The sequence below is a fragment of the Chelmon rostratus genome, chromosome 13, assembly GCF_017976325.1.
Source record: "Chelmon rostratus isolate fCheRos1 chromosome 13, fCheRos1.pri, whole genome shotgun sequence".
NCBI classification, from domain to species: domain Eukaryota; kingdom Metazoa; phylum Chordata; class Actinopteri; order Chaetodontiformes; family Chaetodontidae; genus Chelmon; species Chelmon rostratus.
Window position 1 is genome coordinate 2,766,283 of NC_055670.1, and position 22,056 is coordinate 2,788,338.

The 22,056-nt window shown below is 43.4% G+C and overlaps 1 protein-coding gene across 1 annotated transcript in view; it reads left to right on the forward strand.

Moving 5' to 3' along the window:
• The window catches only part of LOC121615845 (contactin-associated protein-like 5), a 71,707-nt gene that overhangs the window by 12,089 nt on the left and 37,562 nt on the right, over positions 1-22,056 (forward strand). Inside the window, exons 2-8 of the mRNA XM_041950315.1 lie at positions 3,940-4,050; positions 5,236-5,429; positions 11,441-11,588; positions 14,273-14,476; positions 15,063-15,247; positions 16,746-16,889; positions 20,166-20,433. Of these exons, the coding sequence (XP_041806249.1) occupies positions 3,940-4,050; positions 5,236-5,429; positions 11,441-11,588; positions 14,273-14,476; positions 15,063-15,247; positions 16,746-16,889; positions 20,166-20,433 (1,254 nt within the window). The remainder of the gene's footprint in view (positions 1-3,939; positions 4,051-5,235; positions 5,430-11,440; positions 11,589-14,272; positions 14,477-15,062; positions 15,248-16,745; positions 16,890-20,165; positions 20,434-22,056) is intronic.

Here is a 22,056-nt window from a genome sequence, read left to right on the forward strand (position 1 = left end):
GGAGGATCAGGTCAGGCTGAGAAGCCTGCTCTACCCTGTCTCTATTGCATGTTCTATTTTTAGGAAATCCCTTTGGCATTTTTTTCATATTCAACTGTTTGTACATTTCCTGAGACTTGATATCCAAGGAAACTCAGGCTTCCTCGTATCTGGTGAGCCACGCTTATTTGGTCGGGGCGTGCAGTCATCTTCAGGTGCGATTATGCCGCTGCAGCTCGAGCTTAAAATATCCATCCCATGTGTGCTACAAATGGCACTTTGTTGTGATAATTGAGTTTGATTTCTTTGTGGAGCAGCATCTGCTGTGCACTCAGGTTAAGACGGGCTTGCTAATGAGGAGAGGAGAGCATTGGAAAAAGGCATATGGCTTCGGTCAATGCAAATCAAACTGAGATTGCTAATGTGTAGCTGCATTGAAGAGAATGATGTGTGGGTGGTATCAAGGATCTGATGTTCTCCTGACTCAACGTGAAACCTGTAGACAAACGGCTTTTCTCTTTCACCCGTTGATGCCTGACGGTCTTCCCTCAACTCAAAGACTCTTTCTCTCAAAGTCAGATTTTTCATTCCATGTGAGATACATTTTGATTGTGATGAGTGACTGATGAGCATCTAGCAGACCAACGAGCAGAGTGAACGCTCACGCTGAATCGAATTGCGTTTGCGGCAGTGAATGGTTAAGAGGAGGATATCTTTTATTTACTAAATGAAAGGATAGTAATGGCAATATTGTATGTTTTTCATCTTGTCAACAAATCTGGTGAAAAGACGTCAAGCCAAGATAGTATTGATGCTGCTAATAATTATTGCCTGTGAACTGTGTCGGCCGCATCAGCTGCTGCCCATCAGTGGTAGTATTTCTTTATTTATCACATTTTACACAAACGTTTCAAGTAATGACACCACACATAGTATTTTGAGTTCATACAGTACACTTTATTTTTCCTGTCAGTTTCTATTTGGTTGCACACAATTTAGTTAAAATAGATTTTTATTTGCAAAGTAATACTTACCTTTTTGTTTCCTGAGCTGCTCGGGCTAAAGGCTGGAAAAACAGAAGAAGTTGGCTTTTTAAGGGCGTTCAACAGGAAGTGGAAGGAACCACGAGGGAGAAGGAAGGAGGAGGGGCTGGTTTTGGTTAATTGGTTTAAAATCTCTTTGTTGTTTCTTGTGTTAGTTACTGTGAGCTGATTATTTCTTTGTTCATCATTTATTTTGCTTTGTTGTTGTTTATCAGTTTGAGTATCTTTAAGTAGTTGGAGGTCTTAGATTTAATGTTGGTGTGGTCCCCTGTGTGTCTGTCTTGGACTAGTCCCTATCTATATAATCCCCTGGTGTGTCATTTGTGGCAGGACTTGTTGATTATGTTAAGTTGAAGTTTTAGTTTTTGTACTGTTTAGTTGACCTCCCTTCTGAGTTTGGGCCCTGTGTTTTGGTTGCTCACTTTTCTAGTTAAGTTATGTGAATTACTTTGTTTCTGGTTTATCAGTTTATTAAAGAAAAGTTCCTTTTTTTTACACCTTTGTCCTCTTGCCTTTTCGCTGGGTCCCTGACAGTAACCAAGCTTGATGCACTGCAACATACTCCTCCGTGCCATAGAGCTCTATTGTTGTCTAAAAAACCACACATCACTGAGCTGCACCAGGACGTGTTCCTACATTATGGTAAATGAAGGCACTGTGGTTAATTTTAGTTGATCCCAAATCCAATAGTCAGCGCTGTACATACTCACTATAGCGCCAAATGTGTATTAATCCACAGCTGAAAATAGTCCCAAAGAAATACATACTTGTTTGAGTAACTTTTGCCATAAACTACAGCGCCCAGCTGTTTCAGGAGGGTGCTGCACCTTTTAGACACAGAGCGATTTGGATGTTAGCCACATTCAGAGGTTTATGTCGTCGATAGGAACCAATCAACATAAGCACTGTCGATTTGGGTCTGCATGCAGAAACTGTGGCCTAACACCTGCCTTATCCTACCACGCACTGACTCTGAACCACAAATGCATTTGAATTGACAGCATTTTGAGTTCAGTCAAAACTACTTGAGGTTAAGTTTGACGAATCTAAATGTGCAGCTTGCAGTGAGTGTGCAGCCGCGGCTCTTTTCCATCCATTATTTTTATCGCGAACACAGCCAGTGATAACCTCTGCCGCGCTGACAACCCCAGAGTGTCAACACGACACTTCTGGGCCAGCCCGCTGTTGGTCATCCTCGCACTCGTGTGACTGAAGCTGAAAGCTCTTGCTCTATAGCAGTGTGCACTTATGATTCCGAGAGAGATTAAGTGTTCCCTCTCGGCTGGCAGTCGCGTGCATGTGTTTATGTCCACGCGTTCAGATGCACATCTGGGTTCGTTTGGCTGGGAGATTCAAGCCCCTGAGCCTTGTATAGAGATCGTGAGTCAGCTTCAGAGGATTTTCAGTTATCCCACAGGCCAAGGAGCAGCTTTGCAGACAAATCTTCCATCCATAAGTCTTCCTGACTGACAGCCAGGCATTTGGCTCAAGACCAAATCTGTAAACAACAGCAGGGTCTATAAGACACACATTTTGCACATTTCTCTGCACTCACTTGGCACCGTACATCACCTGTCCATTTGAGAACATGTTGCTTTATGTGCTGGACCATCAATACGTTGTTGGTTGGTTTCAGCTCTTCTAAGCTGTGATGGTCTCACCTGGGCTCATATGGCTGCATATGCTCATGCAGAAGCTGGACTGAATGAAGGAGCAAAGTGCTTGTCCAGGCTTTTGAGTTGAAACCCAGTATCAGTGAGGTTTCAGTCAGAGATGCATCGTGCGGGAAAGGACGGATGGATACAGATTGAAGGGGAGATTGGGAGCATGAAGTTTATCCTTTAGGAATCTAAAGTAGGATCTTGAAGACTTGTGATAGATTAGGAGTGCTGTGCTTGCATAATAACCCCAGTTCTTGTAGTGGAGTGCAGAGATGGCATGCCACTGTTCTCATTTCCCCGATGAACATCTGCAGCTGCATTGCAGCTCAGCCATAATTTGAGTCTTGGACAAAACAGCTTGATCCACTTTAGTCACACTTGAAATCAGGATTAGAGAAATCTCTTGGCAAGCGATCAGAGAGCAGTCAAATCAGGTCAGTCAGAATTCGGTGGGACGCCTAAAAGGAGAACGAGATCACGCTGTCAGTTCTGCTGTGCTCTTGTCTAGCAGATGGATGGCCAATTGCCACTCCAGATGTGCTCAGAATCCATCTGAACTTGAAGTAGAATGGCATCCAAAAACAAAAAGCCTCTCGCACTCAGAGGGGTGAACTGCATGCTGATGGAGAGAGTACAGGGATAATTGTAATCAGGCTGGTGCCAGTTTTCATTACGTTCCCAGATACGAGCCTTAATGCAGCTCTGCAGTCAAGTGAAGCGGCGGAGAGGTTCTGTTGTTGTGTGACTCGCTGCTCTTATTGTGGCGGGCGGGGCGGATCAGAGGAAGATGAGACTGACAGGCTTAGATCACTGGACTCTTAATCTGTTCCCGCCTGTTGGACGTGATGTAATCTCACACTGTGGGATTAGACAGAACACACACATGCACACAAAGGGAGGCATAGAATTTTCTCTGCTATTTTCAAGGGTCACTGCATGGGTTAATAGACTGTTTGAGGTATCGGAGAACTGGATAAGTGAGGCAGCCCTGTTATTTTTTCCACTCCTTGCTTTAAAACTCAACCACCGACAGGTAAAGATGCACTTTGAACCAACATGTTTTACTACTCAGGGATGCGTTTTCTATTATTTATGTCGGCTGAATAAATCTGAGCGTGGCATTCAGTGAAACCTGTCAGATGTGCCTGCGAAATACAAACATGAACATATGCAAATACATTTAAAAACACAGACATGCCTTTTCACTTTTAATTGCCTCTGGGTTATCTATGTTTTGTCTTTGTTTTCTTTTACAGATAATTGCAATGGTCCTCTGGTGTCCACGTTACCCCAGTCATCCTTCCAGAGCTCCTCTCAGTCCTCCGTCAGCTATGCTGCTTACAACGCCAAGCTCAACAGAAGGGATGGTGAGTACAAGAGCGGATGTTCCTGCACGGGTTCAGTGTTTCTACACGCTTCAGATATGCACCATCCACCTGCTGCACCAGCAGTTACCAGTTAGCCCAAGCTGTAGAGGTAGTAGACCACAAAACGCTCATAGTAACCATTTTTCTAATGATCATATGGGTTGATTTTGAAACAAATGACAAATGAGATGAGAAAGAGGTGTAATTAACTGGTGGAGTAAAATAAATTATGTTTCAATCTAAATTTCAAAATATTGTTATACAATTACAGTGACTGGTACACGGCAAAGAAAGCCACTTAGCATTTTAGTTAAAATGACAACAAGTCCTGATAATAAGGAAGTCCTGGCTTCCACTGAATCACTGCATTATAGCAGGGCCTCAAGGGGGCTGTTGTCACAGGGGCACTGGCTCCTCTTGTACCCATTCCAGAACAGCCAGGGGTTATCTGGGCATTAGCAAATTGAACTGAATGGCTGCACATAGGTAGCTGTGCTGTGTTTCAAATATCAAATCAGTAATAAAGAAAAGAGTAGAGACTGATTGCTTTGATTCGATTGTAAATGCACGGGGACGCTTGTTTTGTCATCATCTTTTGCCTCCTTAGTCTCAGTTACTCCTCTGATACTTAGAGCCTCTTGGGTAAAAGGAAGCTGCTATTGAATAAATAGCATTTAAATGCTCCCATGAGCTTTAACATACGTCATGTGTGCCATCAAAACCTAATTAGAGCTACGAAGAATGAACGCAAACAACAGTATCTTTTTTTTCTAGTTTTGATTGTAGAAAAGTTACTGAAATATCACTAGCAGGTAACTTATAATATGGAAAGAAAAGAAAGTTTCAGGTTTTAGTTTTCAGGGAATGACAGAAGTACAATGTGGAAGGCAGGCTGGCTTGTTGAGCTACAAGGATTCTGCTCTCTATAAGTTCTCGGGCAAAGCTGTACACATTTCAAAATGAATCAGCTATTTGTCAATAACCGAGGCCCTCCACTGCGGCGCCGGCAGCGCCCCCTCACCTTGAAGCCTTTCATACACAAACACTCCCTGTGTACACATCAGGACTCTACGCGTCTCTGCAATCACAGCCCAGTGGCGACAGAAACCACAGCAATCCACTGTTAATCGACAATATCGCCGGTCAGTGGAACCCCTCTGACTGCATGCCTCTGCCCTCCTTCAGGAGCGGGGGGCTGGTCTCCCATGGTGACTGATCAAGAGCCCTGGCTCCAGGTGGACCTCCGGGAGCAGATGGAGGTGACGGCTGTGGCCACACAGGGACGGTATGACAGCTGGGACTGGGTCAGCAGCTACCTGCTGCTCTACAGCGACACGGGCCGGGCCTGGAAACAGTACAGGCACGAGGACGGTGTAGGGGTGAGTCTCACGGATGTTTCATTTGATCAGCTTTCTGGATGAATTTGAATCAGTCAGTGAATTACTGTGTGCTGTTGACAAGCGAATCCAAAAAGAATGGAAATGATTTGGCTGTTGCATAAAGCTGCGACGCCGGTGCACTCATGCGCTTCTCTGCAGGATTTTTGTGTTCACGCTCGGATCATTAACATTTAAATTTAGCCTCTCCGTGATGACATGAGATATCATCCATTTTTCATGCCCCGTTCTCCCTGGACCAATCTATTGATGACGTTGCAGGTCAGGGCGAGATAACACATCCTCTCACTTTTTCCGACACATTTCAAGGTGTGGGAAGCGTCCGGTGTCAAGGCAATCATTAGACTGTTTTTTTGGTCCTCCATGTAATGTCACAACTTGTTATGTCAGCCTGTACAAGGACTCAAGGTCTAAGAAAATAGCCTTATGTTGGCACATGTCATTAATTCTTTATTGTGTTCGCCCCAGTTATGTCAAGGGCTGCTCCAAGATGTTAAATTGTTTTTCTGGGACTTTTTCTGCCTGGCAGTCCAATTAACACAGAGTGTAGCTGCCCACCGCTGCAAAGTGGTCTTTTTTTGTTTTTTTCATTGTGTTGAAATCCACAGAAATGTGGGCATGAACATTATGTGTAGTGTTGCTTTTAATTATTTACCTTCCTCCATCTTTTTAAAAATGCATTACCTACTAGAATGTAGGAATCAAAGATGGAATAAAACATCATGACGTTGAATCTTCTAACTCTGAGGAACTGGAATGTAAACATTTCACTCACACTGTGTTCACTTATATGTTCCTGTCACTAAAAGACTTAATGTGGATTCATCCAAGACTGAAATTAGCCCCCAACAATCCTCTATTCACACCTCTGTTTGAGTAATGTTTACTGAAGGCCACTGTGCCCAGCTTTTCTTTTCTTTTTTAACTAAAAAGCCTATAAGGAATGTCTTTACTCTCAAAAACAATTACTCAACTTTCAAATGTGCAAATATTTCCTTCTTTTTAATGGAAGGTTGAAATATAACAACAAGCAGCACTTAAACACTCAGCATTATGAGCAGAGGTTTTCATGAGTGTAAATTGGCCATTGTGGCGCCCCTCATGAGCGTGGGGCCTTAAGTCTGCTGGTGGCTCAGACCAGCCGCCGAAGAGGATTTAATGCACCATCTGGCAAAAGTTTTGCATTTATTTATGTAAACAAGGAACATAACTTTAAGTAGTGCCAAAAAAAAGTGTCCCGTTCCCCACAAATACTATGAAATATTTCGAGTGATGTCCACTGAGATCCTTTATGTGTTATCTAGTCATGGACGTGTTGAAATATCCTGATGAACAGCTGCAGCTTCTTCCACGCAGTGTCAGTCCTCATGCAGTGGTTATGTCTGCATAAGTGATGCTGCTGTGCAGTGAGAAGACGAGTCAACACGTGTACCCATGAGATCGGGAAAAGAGAGTAAATTGTCATATTTCAAATCATAAAATTACACGCAGTGATGTATCACAGGAGTCAAGACAGGCATCATCCTCTGAAACTCGGCGTGCATTAGAACTGGGCTTTATATTTACTCATGTGTATTAAATGCATACAAACCATGTGCCTCCCCACTCTTGTTTGGTGTTCATGGGAACTTAGACTTAAAGATATTGCAGGAAGAATGGCAGCCAATTAGTCTGCAACCTCTAATGAAACTCACACCCAAGCTGACTGACTAACGCTTTCACCAAGACCTTGCTGATAGTAACTCACATCCGTCTGGCATTTTAACAAGTGAAGCTCAAAGGTAACGGCTCACTGCCAGAAACTGAACTCAGGGGGACTAATGAGAGAGCAGCAGCTGTTGATATAGCTGCTAGCTATAGCTCAGCCACTCTGAGCAAATGCCGAGCCAAATTGGATCCATAGAAGAATTAGCTCTGTAACAAACTGAGCTAAAGATCGACCGTCCCTCTGGCATCTCCAGGGCATGGCATTGAAAATCCGCCCAGTAGTAAATATATATATATACTATATGTTTATATATATACATACGCACACACATGATCAATGAAGCTGGGCGTACATTGTGCAATTGTAGAAATGCTGTTTAATTCTACCTGATGATGATTCCAGAGAAGTATTAGGACAAATCGTGCTCCACATCCATGTTTTGGTAAGAATTACTGACCCATCGACGTCCTCATGCGTAAGCTCCACTGCTGGGTATTAAGACACTCAAAAACAAGTACAAACACAGAAAATGTAAATTGAATCACATATAGGCTTTGACATTTAGTAAAACCTAAATCCGTCTAACCTTTTTTCCTGTGCAAACACTTTGTTTAACTACTCCCTACTACTCTCTAAATCCTGCAGTGATTCCCTTGTTTGTGTTTTTTCTTACCTCAGTAACAAAGGTATTGACATCGCTGTACCTGCAAACAGTCTGCTCTGAGCAAAGCCTGCTGTTTCACAAGAGGAGCATGTGAAACAACAGGAAGGCGCTACTCTACAAGCTCATAATAAGCTAATTATGATGAAAACGACTTGTGTCTGTGGAAAGAATGCGTTGGGTCTACATTACTGTCATTATCCTTGAGGGGTAAGCCTTATTTGAAAATCTCCTTTTTTTTAATTCAGCTGTGAATCGATCCTTAAGGGGAAATTTAAACAGTGATTTGCGTGGTTGTAAACTCCTCAGGTAGATGGGGATATAACAAGGATTCTAATATGTTTGCTCGAGTGATAATTCGTGCTTCATCCGAGTAATTTTCTCCTCCCGTTATCGTTTTCATTCAAGGGATGGTGGTGTCAGTCCAGACTGAAATATCCAAATTACTAAAAAAGTGTCAATCCCATGACTTTGACCATGAGGTTCTCGAGTGAAATATCTCAACAACTATAGGATGGATTGCCTGGACATGTTGTGCAGATATTCAAGGTTTCCACAGGTTGAATTATAAAAACTTGTGTAATGGTCTGACTTTTACATAGAACTACCATCACATCAACACTGAAGTCTTTCCAATACTTTTGTTTATGACCAAATATTGTGAAACTACTGCCATTCGCTAAAAAGCAAATGTTAGCATGCCAACATCTTAATCTAAGATGGTGGATATGGTCAGCGTTGTGCACGCTGTTGTGAAAATGTTGCCTGTCAACGTAACAGGACCAAAGTCCAGAAAACATGCCGTGTGTAATGTCAGACGTAAGAAAATCTCTACAGAGGAAAGGCAGAGTATGCCAGGAAAATGGAGCTGAATGACTGTACATGTTGCAGGATGAACAGGTGATCGGGCGGGCCGCGGCCCATTCCTCCCAGCTAACAGGGCTGAGCCAGTGGTGCGAGCGCGGTGGAATACCCAGCACAGCTCAGAATCAACACCCTGGACAGCGGTGGTGACAGCTGCCACGTCGATGTTAACATGTAGCTCCAAGCATCACCATGCAGCCTCACAGGGCTGCGAGCGTGGCGGCACACTCCTGTTTTACATTGGAGCGTGTTGATATAACAACACCTTCGTCTAGCCGAACCCAAAGCTGAACTCATTAGGTAAAGTTGAGCAGATATGTTTAAGGCCCTCTGTTAGAGAAGACAGACGTCTCGCTGACTGACTGGTGATCGGGGATTGCTGAAGTACTTTCTCTCATGGCAAGGTCATGCCCCCGTAGCTGTCTCCTCACCGTGAGTTCCCTTAGGCCGTTTAACCGGCCAGTGACCTTTTTGGACATACTCTATCGTCTTCATCGCTGGCAGCAGGATTTATCCCCCAGTGAACTGATTAAAATAAACCTATGTGCCTGAGCTGTATGCAACAGAAAGGAAAACTGACTCAAGGGAGCTCATCACTGGAGAGGAAGAGTAAAGAGTCTTAATGAATGAGGAGAGAGGCTGTTACACAGTGACAGAAACATAAATAGAAATAATGAAGTCACTGTGGGGTTAGGGCTGTTTATGTGGATAAGGACTGAACTCAGTCCTCTGGACCTCTGGAAAATCTTCAGCACCCTCAGGCATTTATTCCGAGACTTAACTTCATCTCCCAGCTTGAACGCACAGGATGTTCTGTAGCAAGTTTTTCCAAAGTGGAAAAAAAACAAACGTCATCGCTCAGGACAGCCTCGGCGACGTTGGTATTGCTCTTGAATACTAATGACTCATCATGATGCGTCTGGGTTTTGTTAGCTAATGGATAGTTAGGATGGCTGCACTGCAGCCTGTGTCAGAGTTAATTGGGTTCATTAGATTTTCCAGACGTTCAGCTCAGAGTCAAGTGGAAAGACGGGGTTAATAATTAGGAAAAAAAATAAGATGCAAGGTTTCACAAGCTGTACAACAAGCATATCCACTGAACATGTCGCTTGATTCTGATGGTGAGTTGTGTTTTCCCTGTAAACCGAGCGCTTTCTTACTCTGAGCAGCACGCTTCGGTTGTTTCACCTGAGACATTTTTGTGTTCCTGTTCTTGTCATCGTGGAAAAAGCTGATGTCATGCATTTCCACTAGCCAATCAGAGTTCAGCAACATGGGAATCAGACTGACAAACCACAAACCACACCCACACAGTCCTGATGGAGAAGATCAGCCAAGTTTGTCACCAGCAAATAATGACTAAGCTTATCTTTATGTTGAATATTAATTTTGATCGTTGCCACTCCAGTCAGGAGCGTTTTATATGGATATGTTATTAAATAATGCCGAGCATTTGAAATCACATTTCAGGGGATTTACAGCTTTTTAATGCAGAGCAATCAAACAGTCTTCTATCGCAGTGTGTCTCACAAAAAGCCTGAAAATAACAAGGTCATGGCGAGAGCCCTGTATGACAAGCACAGCGGCAAGTTTTCATCAGCCTGATTTCCAATAAAAGGCGAGCAGCTACATCAGATTTTTGGGCTGAAAGCGTTCAGAACACTCGAGTGTTGTGGAACACGCGTGTCTAGGCCCGTGTGTTTTTCTTATTTCATTTGGTCCGAAGGCTGTTTGCAGCGCCAAAGTAATACATTTGCTTTGACCAAATGTTTAAGCCCCAGTGCCATTTGTTAATCCCTCTTGTGCAGACGTGAATTACTCTGCATGTGTAAATAAGCCTGGCTCGTACGTGAGTTAAGATTCAGCCACAAGGCTCCGCTCAGGAAATGGCTGAAAATGGGAAAGCGGCGGCATAAATCACAATAACAGCCTCACCGGTCGCGCAGTTGCCTTGATTATCTACCGAGAGGCAGCATCCTGATGCATTCAGCGCCGCGTCTGCTTTGCGGCGGACGGTCGCTGGTGCCGGTGGTCATTGTGTTGCCGTGGAAAGCTGAATTATTGGCCTTGTCTGTCTGCGTTGGACTATTCACAAAACCCTGGAGCCCCACTGTCACTGATCTATATTTTCAGTTCCTTATAGTACGATTACTTATTGATTTGTTACGTCACCTGCCCAGAGTCTGTTGTGAAGCAGCTGGTAATCAGTCATTTAAGAGGAGAGGTTGTCTCTGTTTCTGTCTCCATCTCCCTCTCCCTCTCTCTGTTTATGTCCCCTGGCTTTGTCTGGTGCAAACTGAAAGTAGAAGAGGGCTGGAAAAGAGAAAGAGGAAAGCCATCTCACCGCTGTCCTCCGAGGTCTTTGTTTTGAGCTCTGCAGGGTGAATTGTTCTGCCCCCGGCTGCCTCACATGGACCTGTTTGAACGGATATTCTCATATTTCTACACCACACAATGATTCTTATCACTTCACGTCAAGTAGTATGTTCAAGGATAGGAAGAAGACGTTGCCCTTGGCTTTGCTTTGTCAGCACTTTGCTGTTGTCTGTGCTATTTGAGGATTTTGATTTTTATTCTGCTTATATTTCAAGTGTTCAGCTAAAAAAAAATGATTTTCCTACTCCCTGGTGAAAAAAAAATCTTACTACTGGCTTACTATCAGGTCATTTGTTGTTTCCCAGTGGCGCCTTGCTCACTGGCTTTACATCACTGTTATGCTGCCGCCATAACCGCAGTCTTTGTCCCCCTGTGCTCCTGCAGAGATTTGTCGGGAATGTGAATTCGGAGGCCGTCGTCCAGAACAAGTTGTCCCACCCGGTGAGAACACGTTTCCTGCGTTTTGTCCCTCGCGACTGGAACCCCAGTGGCTGGATGGGCCTCAGAGTCGAGGTGTACGGCTGCTCCTACAGTGAGTAACACACGTCGGACTTAATACACACTCTGAAAGCACTCAGTCTCCACATCAAGCCTCTGTAGTTACACCACCTAGAAGGATTTGTTCATTTGTACATCCGGCTTTGCTGCTACGCTCTTGATGGAGAGTAATGAGGACTATTTTCTCCTGACTCGGTTTTAACACGCTGTTTGATGCCCCAGACGGCAGCCAAATGATGAATCACAAACACGACAGCCAGGGTGTGAAACGTATATTTGCAGTGATCTCACATTCAGCACTTCCAGAATAAAACTTGAAGATTAGATCCTCTAAGACGGCAGATTAAGACAAATGTTGCAACATCTGGTGATGCTGCGGGTTTCTGTTGTTGTTCGTACAATTAACATGGGCACCATCCTTTCACAGTGAGAGGGAATGTGACTGCAGGTTTGAGATCTTTGAGGCTCTTTGTGTTCTTCTTCTGACAGGTCTGTGCCGGTTTAGATAACACGCAACGTGTGTTATCTCCTAACTTTCTTTAGCAGCTACAAATAAGACACAGCGTTGAGAGGATTTTCTTAATAGATGTTGCTGCAAAGTACAGAATGATTAGTAACGACTGCACCGACCACAAACACACAAAGTGGAGACAGATAATGTAAAAACATGTCATCTGCAGCTTTGGTCTGCACATTGCTGATAGTAATCCTGCTGCCTTTAGAGCTGACACTATTATAACACAAGTGGGCCAATTAATACGAATTCATGTATGCACGTATCTGAATGTGTAAATGTGTAAACAAACAAAAAAAAAAGGTTTTAAATGTGTAATTAAGTTTGTGTAGCTGTAGAATTATTTTGTGGATGTGGGATTAATTGATTAATAATTCATGTGGGGTTTGTGCAGGAATATTTGGATCTGTGCAGGTGTTTTTGAGCGCATCACATGACACCAGTGCGTGTTCCCCTTAACGCTAAGTAACGCTGAGTGAATTAACTTAAGATAATGAAATGATTTTTTCATTCATTTTTTTAAATCCTCAAAATAACACAATTCAGTTGTTATTTAGGAATAATGATCTTAAAAGATTGAATCACTAAAGATTCCATTATTTCGCATTTCTGTAGCTAAACGGCGAGACCTTTGCGACTGCACAGCTGATAAAAGAAATGCTGCTCACACACACAGGAACATTTACGTCCTGAGCAATCCTCTATAAAATCCATATAATGGGGATTCACTGACACAACTCTCCCACGCATTGTGAAGCAGCACTAACTAGATGAGCCAGTGAATTAATGCACTGTGAAACAGTCAGAATATCCCACAGTGGTCAGTTTTATGATGTCCAACCACCACGCAGGAGTGGAGTGTATTAATGTTGGATAAGCAGGTATAAAACTAATACCGCCTCCGTCTTCCCGCTTTGGTCGGTCTATTTTTGATATCATGCGTCTGCCTACGTATGTAACCTGAAAGGATGAATTACTGATGAATGACGTTGGTTACAGGGGAAGCGCTAACCTGCCAAGTCAGACGGAGAAGGAGACAGAGGCAGGTAACATGCCACGCAGCTCATTCTGCTGCATTACAGACTGTAATCTATAGAGGGGGGTCCCTCTGAAGCAGGATGATGCCTCCGTACTTTTCACTGATCTCAGATGATTTCTTCACCTGCTGCGTATGAACGAGAGTGAAACAGGGAGATTGTAATACAGACTGAGATTCCCTCCATTTGGGCAGGTGGCTGGTTTTTATGCCATGATCGGAGCAGTTTGACAGAGTATGCCCCCCCCACCCCCCCACGTGGGCTGCACTGCTGCAGTGTGGCAGCACAGAGTCAAACAGCGAGCTGCATGTCTCACGACACACTGTGCAAAGACTGATTGACCCGTGCCGTTATTTGCTGTTGACCCCACTGTGCAAACGCTGTGCCCACTGTTACTTAATTCCATTTGTAATTGTTTGATTGTTTTGATAGTGGTGCTTAATGAATTATTGGTACTACACTGAAATTAATTACTGCAGCCAGAGGCTGTGTTGTGCTTTAAATCAAATGGCATGTCCAAACCAATTTTGTGGTATCACCCACCCCGACTTATCACAACAGGAAGCTGCTGAAACGGCTGCAGTCATCTGCTTTATCATTTCACATAACTCCTCTGTTTAGTGCCCTGTTGCTCTCCTTCTTCTTCTTCTCCTTCTTATTAGTACAATTGCACAGAAAGACTTATATTTGATCTATTCTCTTCTATTTTGTTTCTCTAATCTTTCTTCCATTTCATATATAATCCCACATATTTGACGGAGATTTGAGATTAGTTTTCACAAAAGTAAAGAGTATTTTCAGCAGCAAACATCGTTTGTGTTTTCGTATTTAATTTTAAAATAAATCCAAAATGAGTCTCTAACATGCAAAGCTGATTTGTTAATACTTCATTTCAACATATTAATTTAAAAACAGGACACTGCTGAAAAATCTTGTACAAAGCAAAGTTCTTAACAATTCTATATGTAATATTTTCAGTGCATTCTGATGGAAGCTTTTATATGAATCCAAACTGATGTGGGCTAAATTGTGGAAGCAGTCCTATAAAACATGACACTATAGTAAATACTTTTTAAAAATAGTGCCAGCATGCAGCCCGTTTTCTTGGAACTCGTTGGAAGTCCAGTGTGCAGGACTGATTCTGGAGTTATTCTGGTCTTCTTTCAGAGTCGTATGTGGCAGACTTTGACGGCAGAAGCTCGTTGCTGTATCGGTTCAACCAGAAGTCCATGTCAACAGTGAAGGACGTGATCTCTCTGCGGTTCAAGAGCCATCAGGCCGAGGGTGTTTTACTGCACGGAGAGGGGCAGAGAGGAGACTACATCACCCTGGAGCTTCACCGAGGAAGACTGGACCTCTACCTTAACTTAGGTACTTTCCAGAACTCTCCCTCCAAAATCAATTTTTTATGTCTACAAGAATTGTGTCTCGCAGAAAAAGTGTGTCTTCGTGGTGATTTTGAGAATCTTTGCCAGATTGAGAAGGCATGAAGACTTGGGAGGAGGTGCACTTTGAGGTGGGTGTTTTCATGATTGGGATGATAGGGGACGATATCACCTCATTTCCACCAAGAAATGAGTTTTTCCACAACATACCAAAGGTCTTAAAATCGAGCATCTTCAAGTAAGACTGCTGTTTTCCAAGCAGAGGCACAACACTATTAAAAAGAGATCAGATAAAGAGGGTAATCATTTTGACATTTTTTTCCTGATTAATGACTTCAACAGTTACGTGTTTATAAGAATGAGAATAGTTTATTTTTCTGTGGACAGGGTCATTAACTGTACAACCATTTAAACAGTACATGCCAGCACCCGTCACCTGGGGGCATGGACTGGACACGCTAATCGTGTGTGTTGGTGTTTTCGAGCGCTGCCTATCCGCCCTCACACATTTCCAGGCTCGCTGTGGAAGGTGGAAAACTGCTCAGCGTGCTGTTTCCTTTGTGTCTCTCCAGATGACAGCAGGCTGAGGTTCAGCAGCGGTCGCGTCGCCGTCACTGTGGGCAGTCTGCTGGATGACCAGCACTGGCACTCTGTTCATATAGAGCGCTTCAACAAGCAGGTCAACCTCACGGTGGACTCCCACACACAGCACTTCCAAACCAAAGGAGAAGGACACTCACTGGAGGTGGACTACGAGGTGAGTTCATGCGATGATTGAATTACATAAATGGGAGGTGATATAGCAAGAGCAGCCTTGTAAATGTGAGCGTGTCTATAATTTATCCAGTGAGGGCCAGACAACCTGTCATTACTAACGCAGTGATGAAATGAGGAGTTCGTAATAAGCCTTGGAGCACCATGTTAAACAGAGTCTAGCGTATGGAAGCCCTGGGGAAGGCGAATGTTTTGAAATTACATCTCTGTAATGAATGACAGCGGAAAAAGAACCAGAAAAGTAGCAGCGATGAGTTATTTTTGTTTCTCAAAGGAATAGCAGACTGCCGAGAGGATCGTCAGTCTCTAAAAACATTGTATACTTCTTTTTATTCCGCTTCCAAAACATATTCTTGCAGGAGAGGGTATGAGATGTGCCCTCTCGCAGTCATTTTGGAGACCCATTGATTGTGCACTAAACCCCTCCCTCAGGCAGCAATTATCCAATCACAGTTGTTTGCAGCCTTAATGAGGCACAGCAGGCCTGTCATGCTTTAGATTTCTCAACAGGAGTGGTATGCATGGGGCGCTCAGAGCGGTTCTCTGCGTGTGAAGAGTTTAAACGATTTCCAGAATTATGCCATGTGTGCATGCAAAGGTTGACAGGCGTAGCAGCGGTAACTAAGGGGGCGGGGCTTAGCTAAAGGTCAGCTCTTAAAAAATATCACCCTCGAAGGTGCAGTTTCAATTTGCACAATTGCAGCCAATGTTGAAATTACTCCTGGACGACCAGATGTATGTGGACACCCAGACATTACAGCAAGATGCACCGACTATTATCCCAAAGCGGACATTAATCTGCCGCAGTAACTGCCTCCACTCCTCTGGGAAGGCTTTCAAAAAGATTTTGGAACCCGGCTGCAGGCACTTGCTCCCATTCAGACACCAGAGCAACAACACTGATGTTGGCTGATAAGGCCTGGCTCACAGTCTGAGTTCCAGTTCATCCCAAAGGTGCTCGATAGGGTTGAGGACAGGGCTCTGCTCGGGCCGGCCAAGTTCCCTCACACATAGATCAGAAAACTGTCTCTTTAAGGGCCGCTCTTTGTGAATGGAGGCTTTGTCACGCTGAAAAAGGAAAAAATGTCTTCCCCAAACTGCTGTCGCGTTAAGACTTCCCTTTGCTGGAAGTAAAGGACGTGCACCAAACCATGAAACACAGCTCCAGACCTGCGGTACACATGCTGCATCCATGCAGTCTCTGCACAGAGTGGATCGAGTGAGTGGGTGTTGTTTTGCCACATGCTGAATCACGGGCTCAGCTGTTCATGCAGTAACTGCTGATAGATTATAAAGTGTTGGTGGTACAGTAAAATCGTACAGTAAAATACAGAACAGAATGTGAATTTCATTTTATATGTTTCTAATGAAAACACCATTCATTTTTCACTATTATATATCATTTATTATGTGACTGTATTGGGTCAATCTCTGCATCCAGTGCTAAGCAGTCTGCCTCTTCCGTTTTCCTTTCGTCAAAGCTGAGTTTTGGAGGCATCCCACTGCCTGGCAAACCTGGCACCTTTCTGAGGAAGAACTTCCACGGCTGCATGGAAAACCTCTACTACAACGGAATCAATATCATTGACCTGGCCAAGAGACGCAAGCCCCAGATACACAGCGTGGTGAGTGGAGAGTTTTCCCATTTTTAGGCAGTGCGGCACGCGCTTTCAGTGCACATGTGCTGTGCATGCGGCAGATCTTCCTGGAGAGCTTCAGTTAGAACGAATCAGACTGATATTAGATTTCTCAGCCAAATATAGATCAATAGTTGAGGTTTTTTTAAAATCTGATAACAATATATCAGCTTATATTCAGTTTAACTTAAAGGATAATATTACATGTGAATACTAATCACCAAGAAATGTAGTGAGATAGATGTTTAACAAGTGAAAATAAACTTCTCTGATGAAAACCAATAGTGACGCATTTCTCTGTGACAATTTCTGTTCACTTTACAGCGACATATACACAGATATATGTGTGCTGAGCCAGTGCCAGCCAACGGATCGGCCTGTTGGCTCGCTCTGTTGCTAACAAAGATGAATATTCTTTGTGCCAGTTCAGGAAAAACCTTCAACTTCCCCCACAGATCCAGGTTGAGTCTGTCCAAATGACTTCCTGGAGCTCGGTACAGTCCTTGTGCTTCTCCTCCAAGAATAGATTTACTGCTTTTAAAAGCGCAGAGATGTGAGAAAGCACTTTGCCATTTGAAAGCCATCTTACACAGCAGAGATCCTGGAAATGGATTTAATGATATTTAAAGAGAGAAAGTGGGAGAGCACACTAAAAGGAGACAAGTGAAACAGTGTGTATATATATTGCATAAATACAGTGTACACACACACACACACACACACAGCATACAGTGGCATGCAAACAGTCTTTCAGTTCTTATTTGAGGGATTTTTGCGCATTCGTCCTGCAAAAGCTTCTAGCTCTGTAAGACTCTTGGCCATCTTGGCTGCACTGCTCTTTGGAGGTCTGTCCACTGACTGTTGATGGGGGACGGGGAGGGCCACATGAAAACTTTCAGCTTGTGCCAGTTGAGGTTTTTTGTGGCGTGTTTAGGATCATGACCCATGAGCCATCCTCTTTCCATCTTAAGCTTTTTTTTTTACAGTAAATGACTCAAGAAGCCAGCTCTTTTCAGGCAATTATTTCAAGTACATATATCATGTGAATAAAGTGATTTAGAATGAAGTGAAAAGCCAGCAGTATATGAATAAAAGAGCCCTTTATATACAGGCAAGTGTCCAAATGCAGTTTGCAAGCTGTGGGTTGTCTGTGAATGACCTTTAGATGATTGCAGAACCTTTTCCTGGTGCAGCTTTGTCCTATACTGCGTAGATTTTCACAATACAGTCTGCAATGTTACGTGTTTGATTTCAATTTGAACATGTTTTGGTTAAACTAAAGTGAATTATATGAACACTGGCCAAAACAAAGCAAAAATAAAACAGGTTGTAGAGACATTCAGGGAATTTTCTTTCATGACTCAGCACAAAAACATTAATGCTGACAAGTGTTCCATGCCAGCAGCTCCATGAGGCTGTACGCAGGCTCAGCCATGCTTCGAGCTAAATGCTAATATCAGCATGCTAGCATGATAAAAAAAAAAAAAAAAAAAACATGTTATCATCGGCTAATTAGCACCGAGCACAAAGTGCAGCTTTGGCTCATGTCATACAGTAAATCAGTGTTCAAGTTTTGACCTCATGATGGCGCTAGATCACTGAAAGGTGCCAGGTGGGAAATGAATGTGAGTGCCAGATGTCCTGACAATCCATCTAATAGTTATTGAGATGTTTGTGTCTGGATTAAAATGGCAGACTGACAACCAATAGATTTCATTTCTGTTCCCACAGCCATGCTGCTTGTGCAGTTAAGACTGATGCTTTACTTTAACTCCTCCTCGCTCTGAGGTTTCACATTTTTCTCTCGGCTGATTTGTGACAATATTTGATCAGTCAGATTTAAGGCATTCTGGTCAGACATTGGAAGGAGAGAATAATGTGAAAACAATCATGACTCCCATTGTGATCCTAACAACTATATCATTAAGTCCGAGTGCGCGAATGGATTCATTTGGAGAGCCAGCCTCCCACACAAATCAGATTGGTCGGCCAAACAGCCACAAGCCACTTCTCATCTGAGACATCCTCTGCCTTTAAGGTCTGATTGCTGCGTTAAAAGGCCTTTACTGACAACAGAAGCAGGGAGGTGGAGAGAGACTGTCATGATGGAAGCTGTAATGGAATTTCAATGGGGCTATCTCCCTGAGGTTGATGGGAGGGAATCGCATCGAGAGTCAAAGAGCTGTGATTGCTCTGTGCTGCCCTGCAGGCACCGGGGCTGATGGGACTCTGACCTTAGCAGACACGACCAGTGTGTGTTTAGATGTACCTAACGCAAACCTCAGCGCGGTGCAGAATTAAACTGAAATGTAAACTTAAATGTTTTTTATTTGCCCGCTCTGCCCTGGTGGTTTGGAGCGAAAGAATTTCATGCATTTTTCTCGGATCGAGCGTTTCTGCTGACTCTGGAGTTTCGACAGCCTCTGAATCGGGTGGCCTTCATCACTCTTGCAGAGAAAATTGGTCCTAAGTTTACAGAGAAGTGCTAAATCACAAGAAATGGAAAATAGCTTTGAATTATTTTGTCAATATTTTACTTTTGGGACATTTTGGAAAATATGCTTATTCTCTTTCTTGCCAAAAGTTAGATGAGAAGCTCAATCCCACTCTCACATCTGGATGTTGAATATGAAATTAAACCCAACAACAGGTTCTCTTAGCTTAGCACAAAGACTGGAAACGGGGAAAGCTAACCTGGCTCTGTCTACCAGCGGTTCAAAAGCTCACTAACATGCCAGACGTGGGGTGATATATACATATAAATGATGTTAATTACTGAGCTTCAGAGGTGCTGGAAGGCTGATTCTGTTACCTTGGGGTTAGACCAATCTGTTCCCCTTGTTGCCAGTTTTTATGCTAAGCTAAGAGAACAATCCTGGATAACACTTATGACATGTGACAGATGTGAGATTGCTCTTGATATTCTCATCTAGCTCTCGGCAGAAAAGCATAGTGTCAAATTGTTTTAATTGAAATTGGTTACATTTTCACACTATGCAAAAATGTGGCAGCCCACTTGTATCATCATTATGAACTGATCTTTTCATTTAAGTAATGGAAGCTCCTGCTGATGGTTAATTGACAACTGGCTCAGTTTAGCTGGTTAAAGGTTACTTAAAGTCAAAGCTTTGCTCATGGTTCTTTGCATATTCTGTGCACATCAACATTTATTTCCAGACAATGAATTTCCCATGACACCAGCTTACTCGAACATGTAGCTGAGGACGCATGTAAATCTCCGTCCTTGGGTTTGTCGTCCCGCAGGGCAACGTGACCTTCTCGTGTTCGCAGCCCCAGCTGGTGGCTTGCACCTTTCTGAGCTCCAGCAGCAGCTTTCTGTCGCTTCCGTCAGCAGCATCTGCCGCAGGGGGGTTCTCTGTTCGCTTCCAGTTCAGGACGTGGAACCCAGACGGGCTGCTGCTCTCTGTGCAGCTGAACCCGGAGCCCCAGGGACTGGAGCTGCAGATCAGCAACAGCCGGCTGTACCTGACCCTCCACAGCTCAGGACGACAGAAATCAGAGGTCTCTGCTGGTGAGTCCACAGGCCGCTAACACACATTTAATAAACACATAACACAACGTAATATAAAAACAGTGACTGTGTTAGTGAGGACCGTCCCTGACTTCATTCACTCTCACAAACATCAGCCCTCCCTGCTTTATGTCTACACTGTATTTGAATTCCAATGTAGTTTTTGCCTTGTGTTTTTGTCTGAAAAAATAAAAGCTATATTGTGAATAAATAATTATGATGATCAAACATTTGTAGATATTATGTACACAGTGAGTGGATTTGATCATCTCCACAGATCAAATTTAAACCACACAAGCAATTCATTTACATATAAACAGTGATGACTTCAAAGTTTTACATTTGAAATATTACAGTGTACTTTATGACACACACACATGTACGCACATGTGCGATGCAACACGCAGTCCTAACAATGACATCGCACTGTTCCACTGATCTATAGGTGGCGGTAACGTGCCGAGATATTCAGCAGTGCGCCAGCAAAGGCAGGGGAGAAGGCAGCATGCATGTCAGCGATGCTGCTTCTAAAGCAAATCGGCTTTGAAAATGTTTTATTAGGAAGGAAATGCATTCAACGCATTTCTTAAAGCTCAAGGACTCACACTGCATATTTCAGAGAGTAGCACAGACTGTAAACATAACTTTTGTTTGTTTACAAGAAAACTCCGCAGGGCCACTTGAAGTGAACCGCAGACTTTATTCTCTGCATTAATTAACAATCCTTATGAGGAAGAGACAGAAAAGTAATCCAGCAATAGAAGCACAGCTCTGTAATGTAGTCCTAATCCTAAATCTAAACTTAACCTTGACCTTACAGATGTGTACACTGGGGCGTTTGTTTTCCTCGTACTTGTGGGGAACTCGAGACACACACATCCACTCTGACCCCAAAGTGCCCTCTTGGCAGTATGGACTGTGCCAGCTCCATCTGGCTGCTTGTCTGTGTGCTTCACTCTGCCTAGACAAAGTCTTGTCATCCAACTTACTTTTATTTTGTCCTCACTAAACTCAGAAACGTTTATTTTCTTGGAATTACTTTGAGAAAAATATCATTCAATCCTCTGTATGGGATTGCTTAGCAAAGATAATGGAGATAACCGTGATTGTTTGGGGAAGCCAGACTTTGAGCAGATGGTGGGCTGCAGGGAAATATAGATGGAGAAGACAACCACAGCTAAGGGACAATATTCCCTTTTATATAATTTACCTCAAGCTGCATTAAATTACCTATCTGCACCAGGGACTGTCAGCCGTAGAGCTGCAGCACATGAGGAGTGTGACCTGGAGTCGTCTTGTTGTTTGCAATAACAAACAATTAGAATAAGTGGAAGTTTCACTGCAAATTAATTTTGCAGAACAAAGATGTAGTCTGATAGTTTGATATGAATTGACTCCTCAGCACTTTACAGTATTTATCTGCTTATTTACCCACTTAGTTTCATTAGGATTTCTACTCCTTCCTCCTCGGGTGCATTTTTGGAGGTCACAGCTGAAGTTATTATTGAGCAAGAGCTCTGATAGCATCTTGGTCCAGGGGGCTCATCGAGCTCCTTAGCACAGAGACCGCTTTAAATGCACTGGGAGATAATCCCTGGGATCTCGTCTGTAAAATGCAGATTT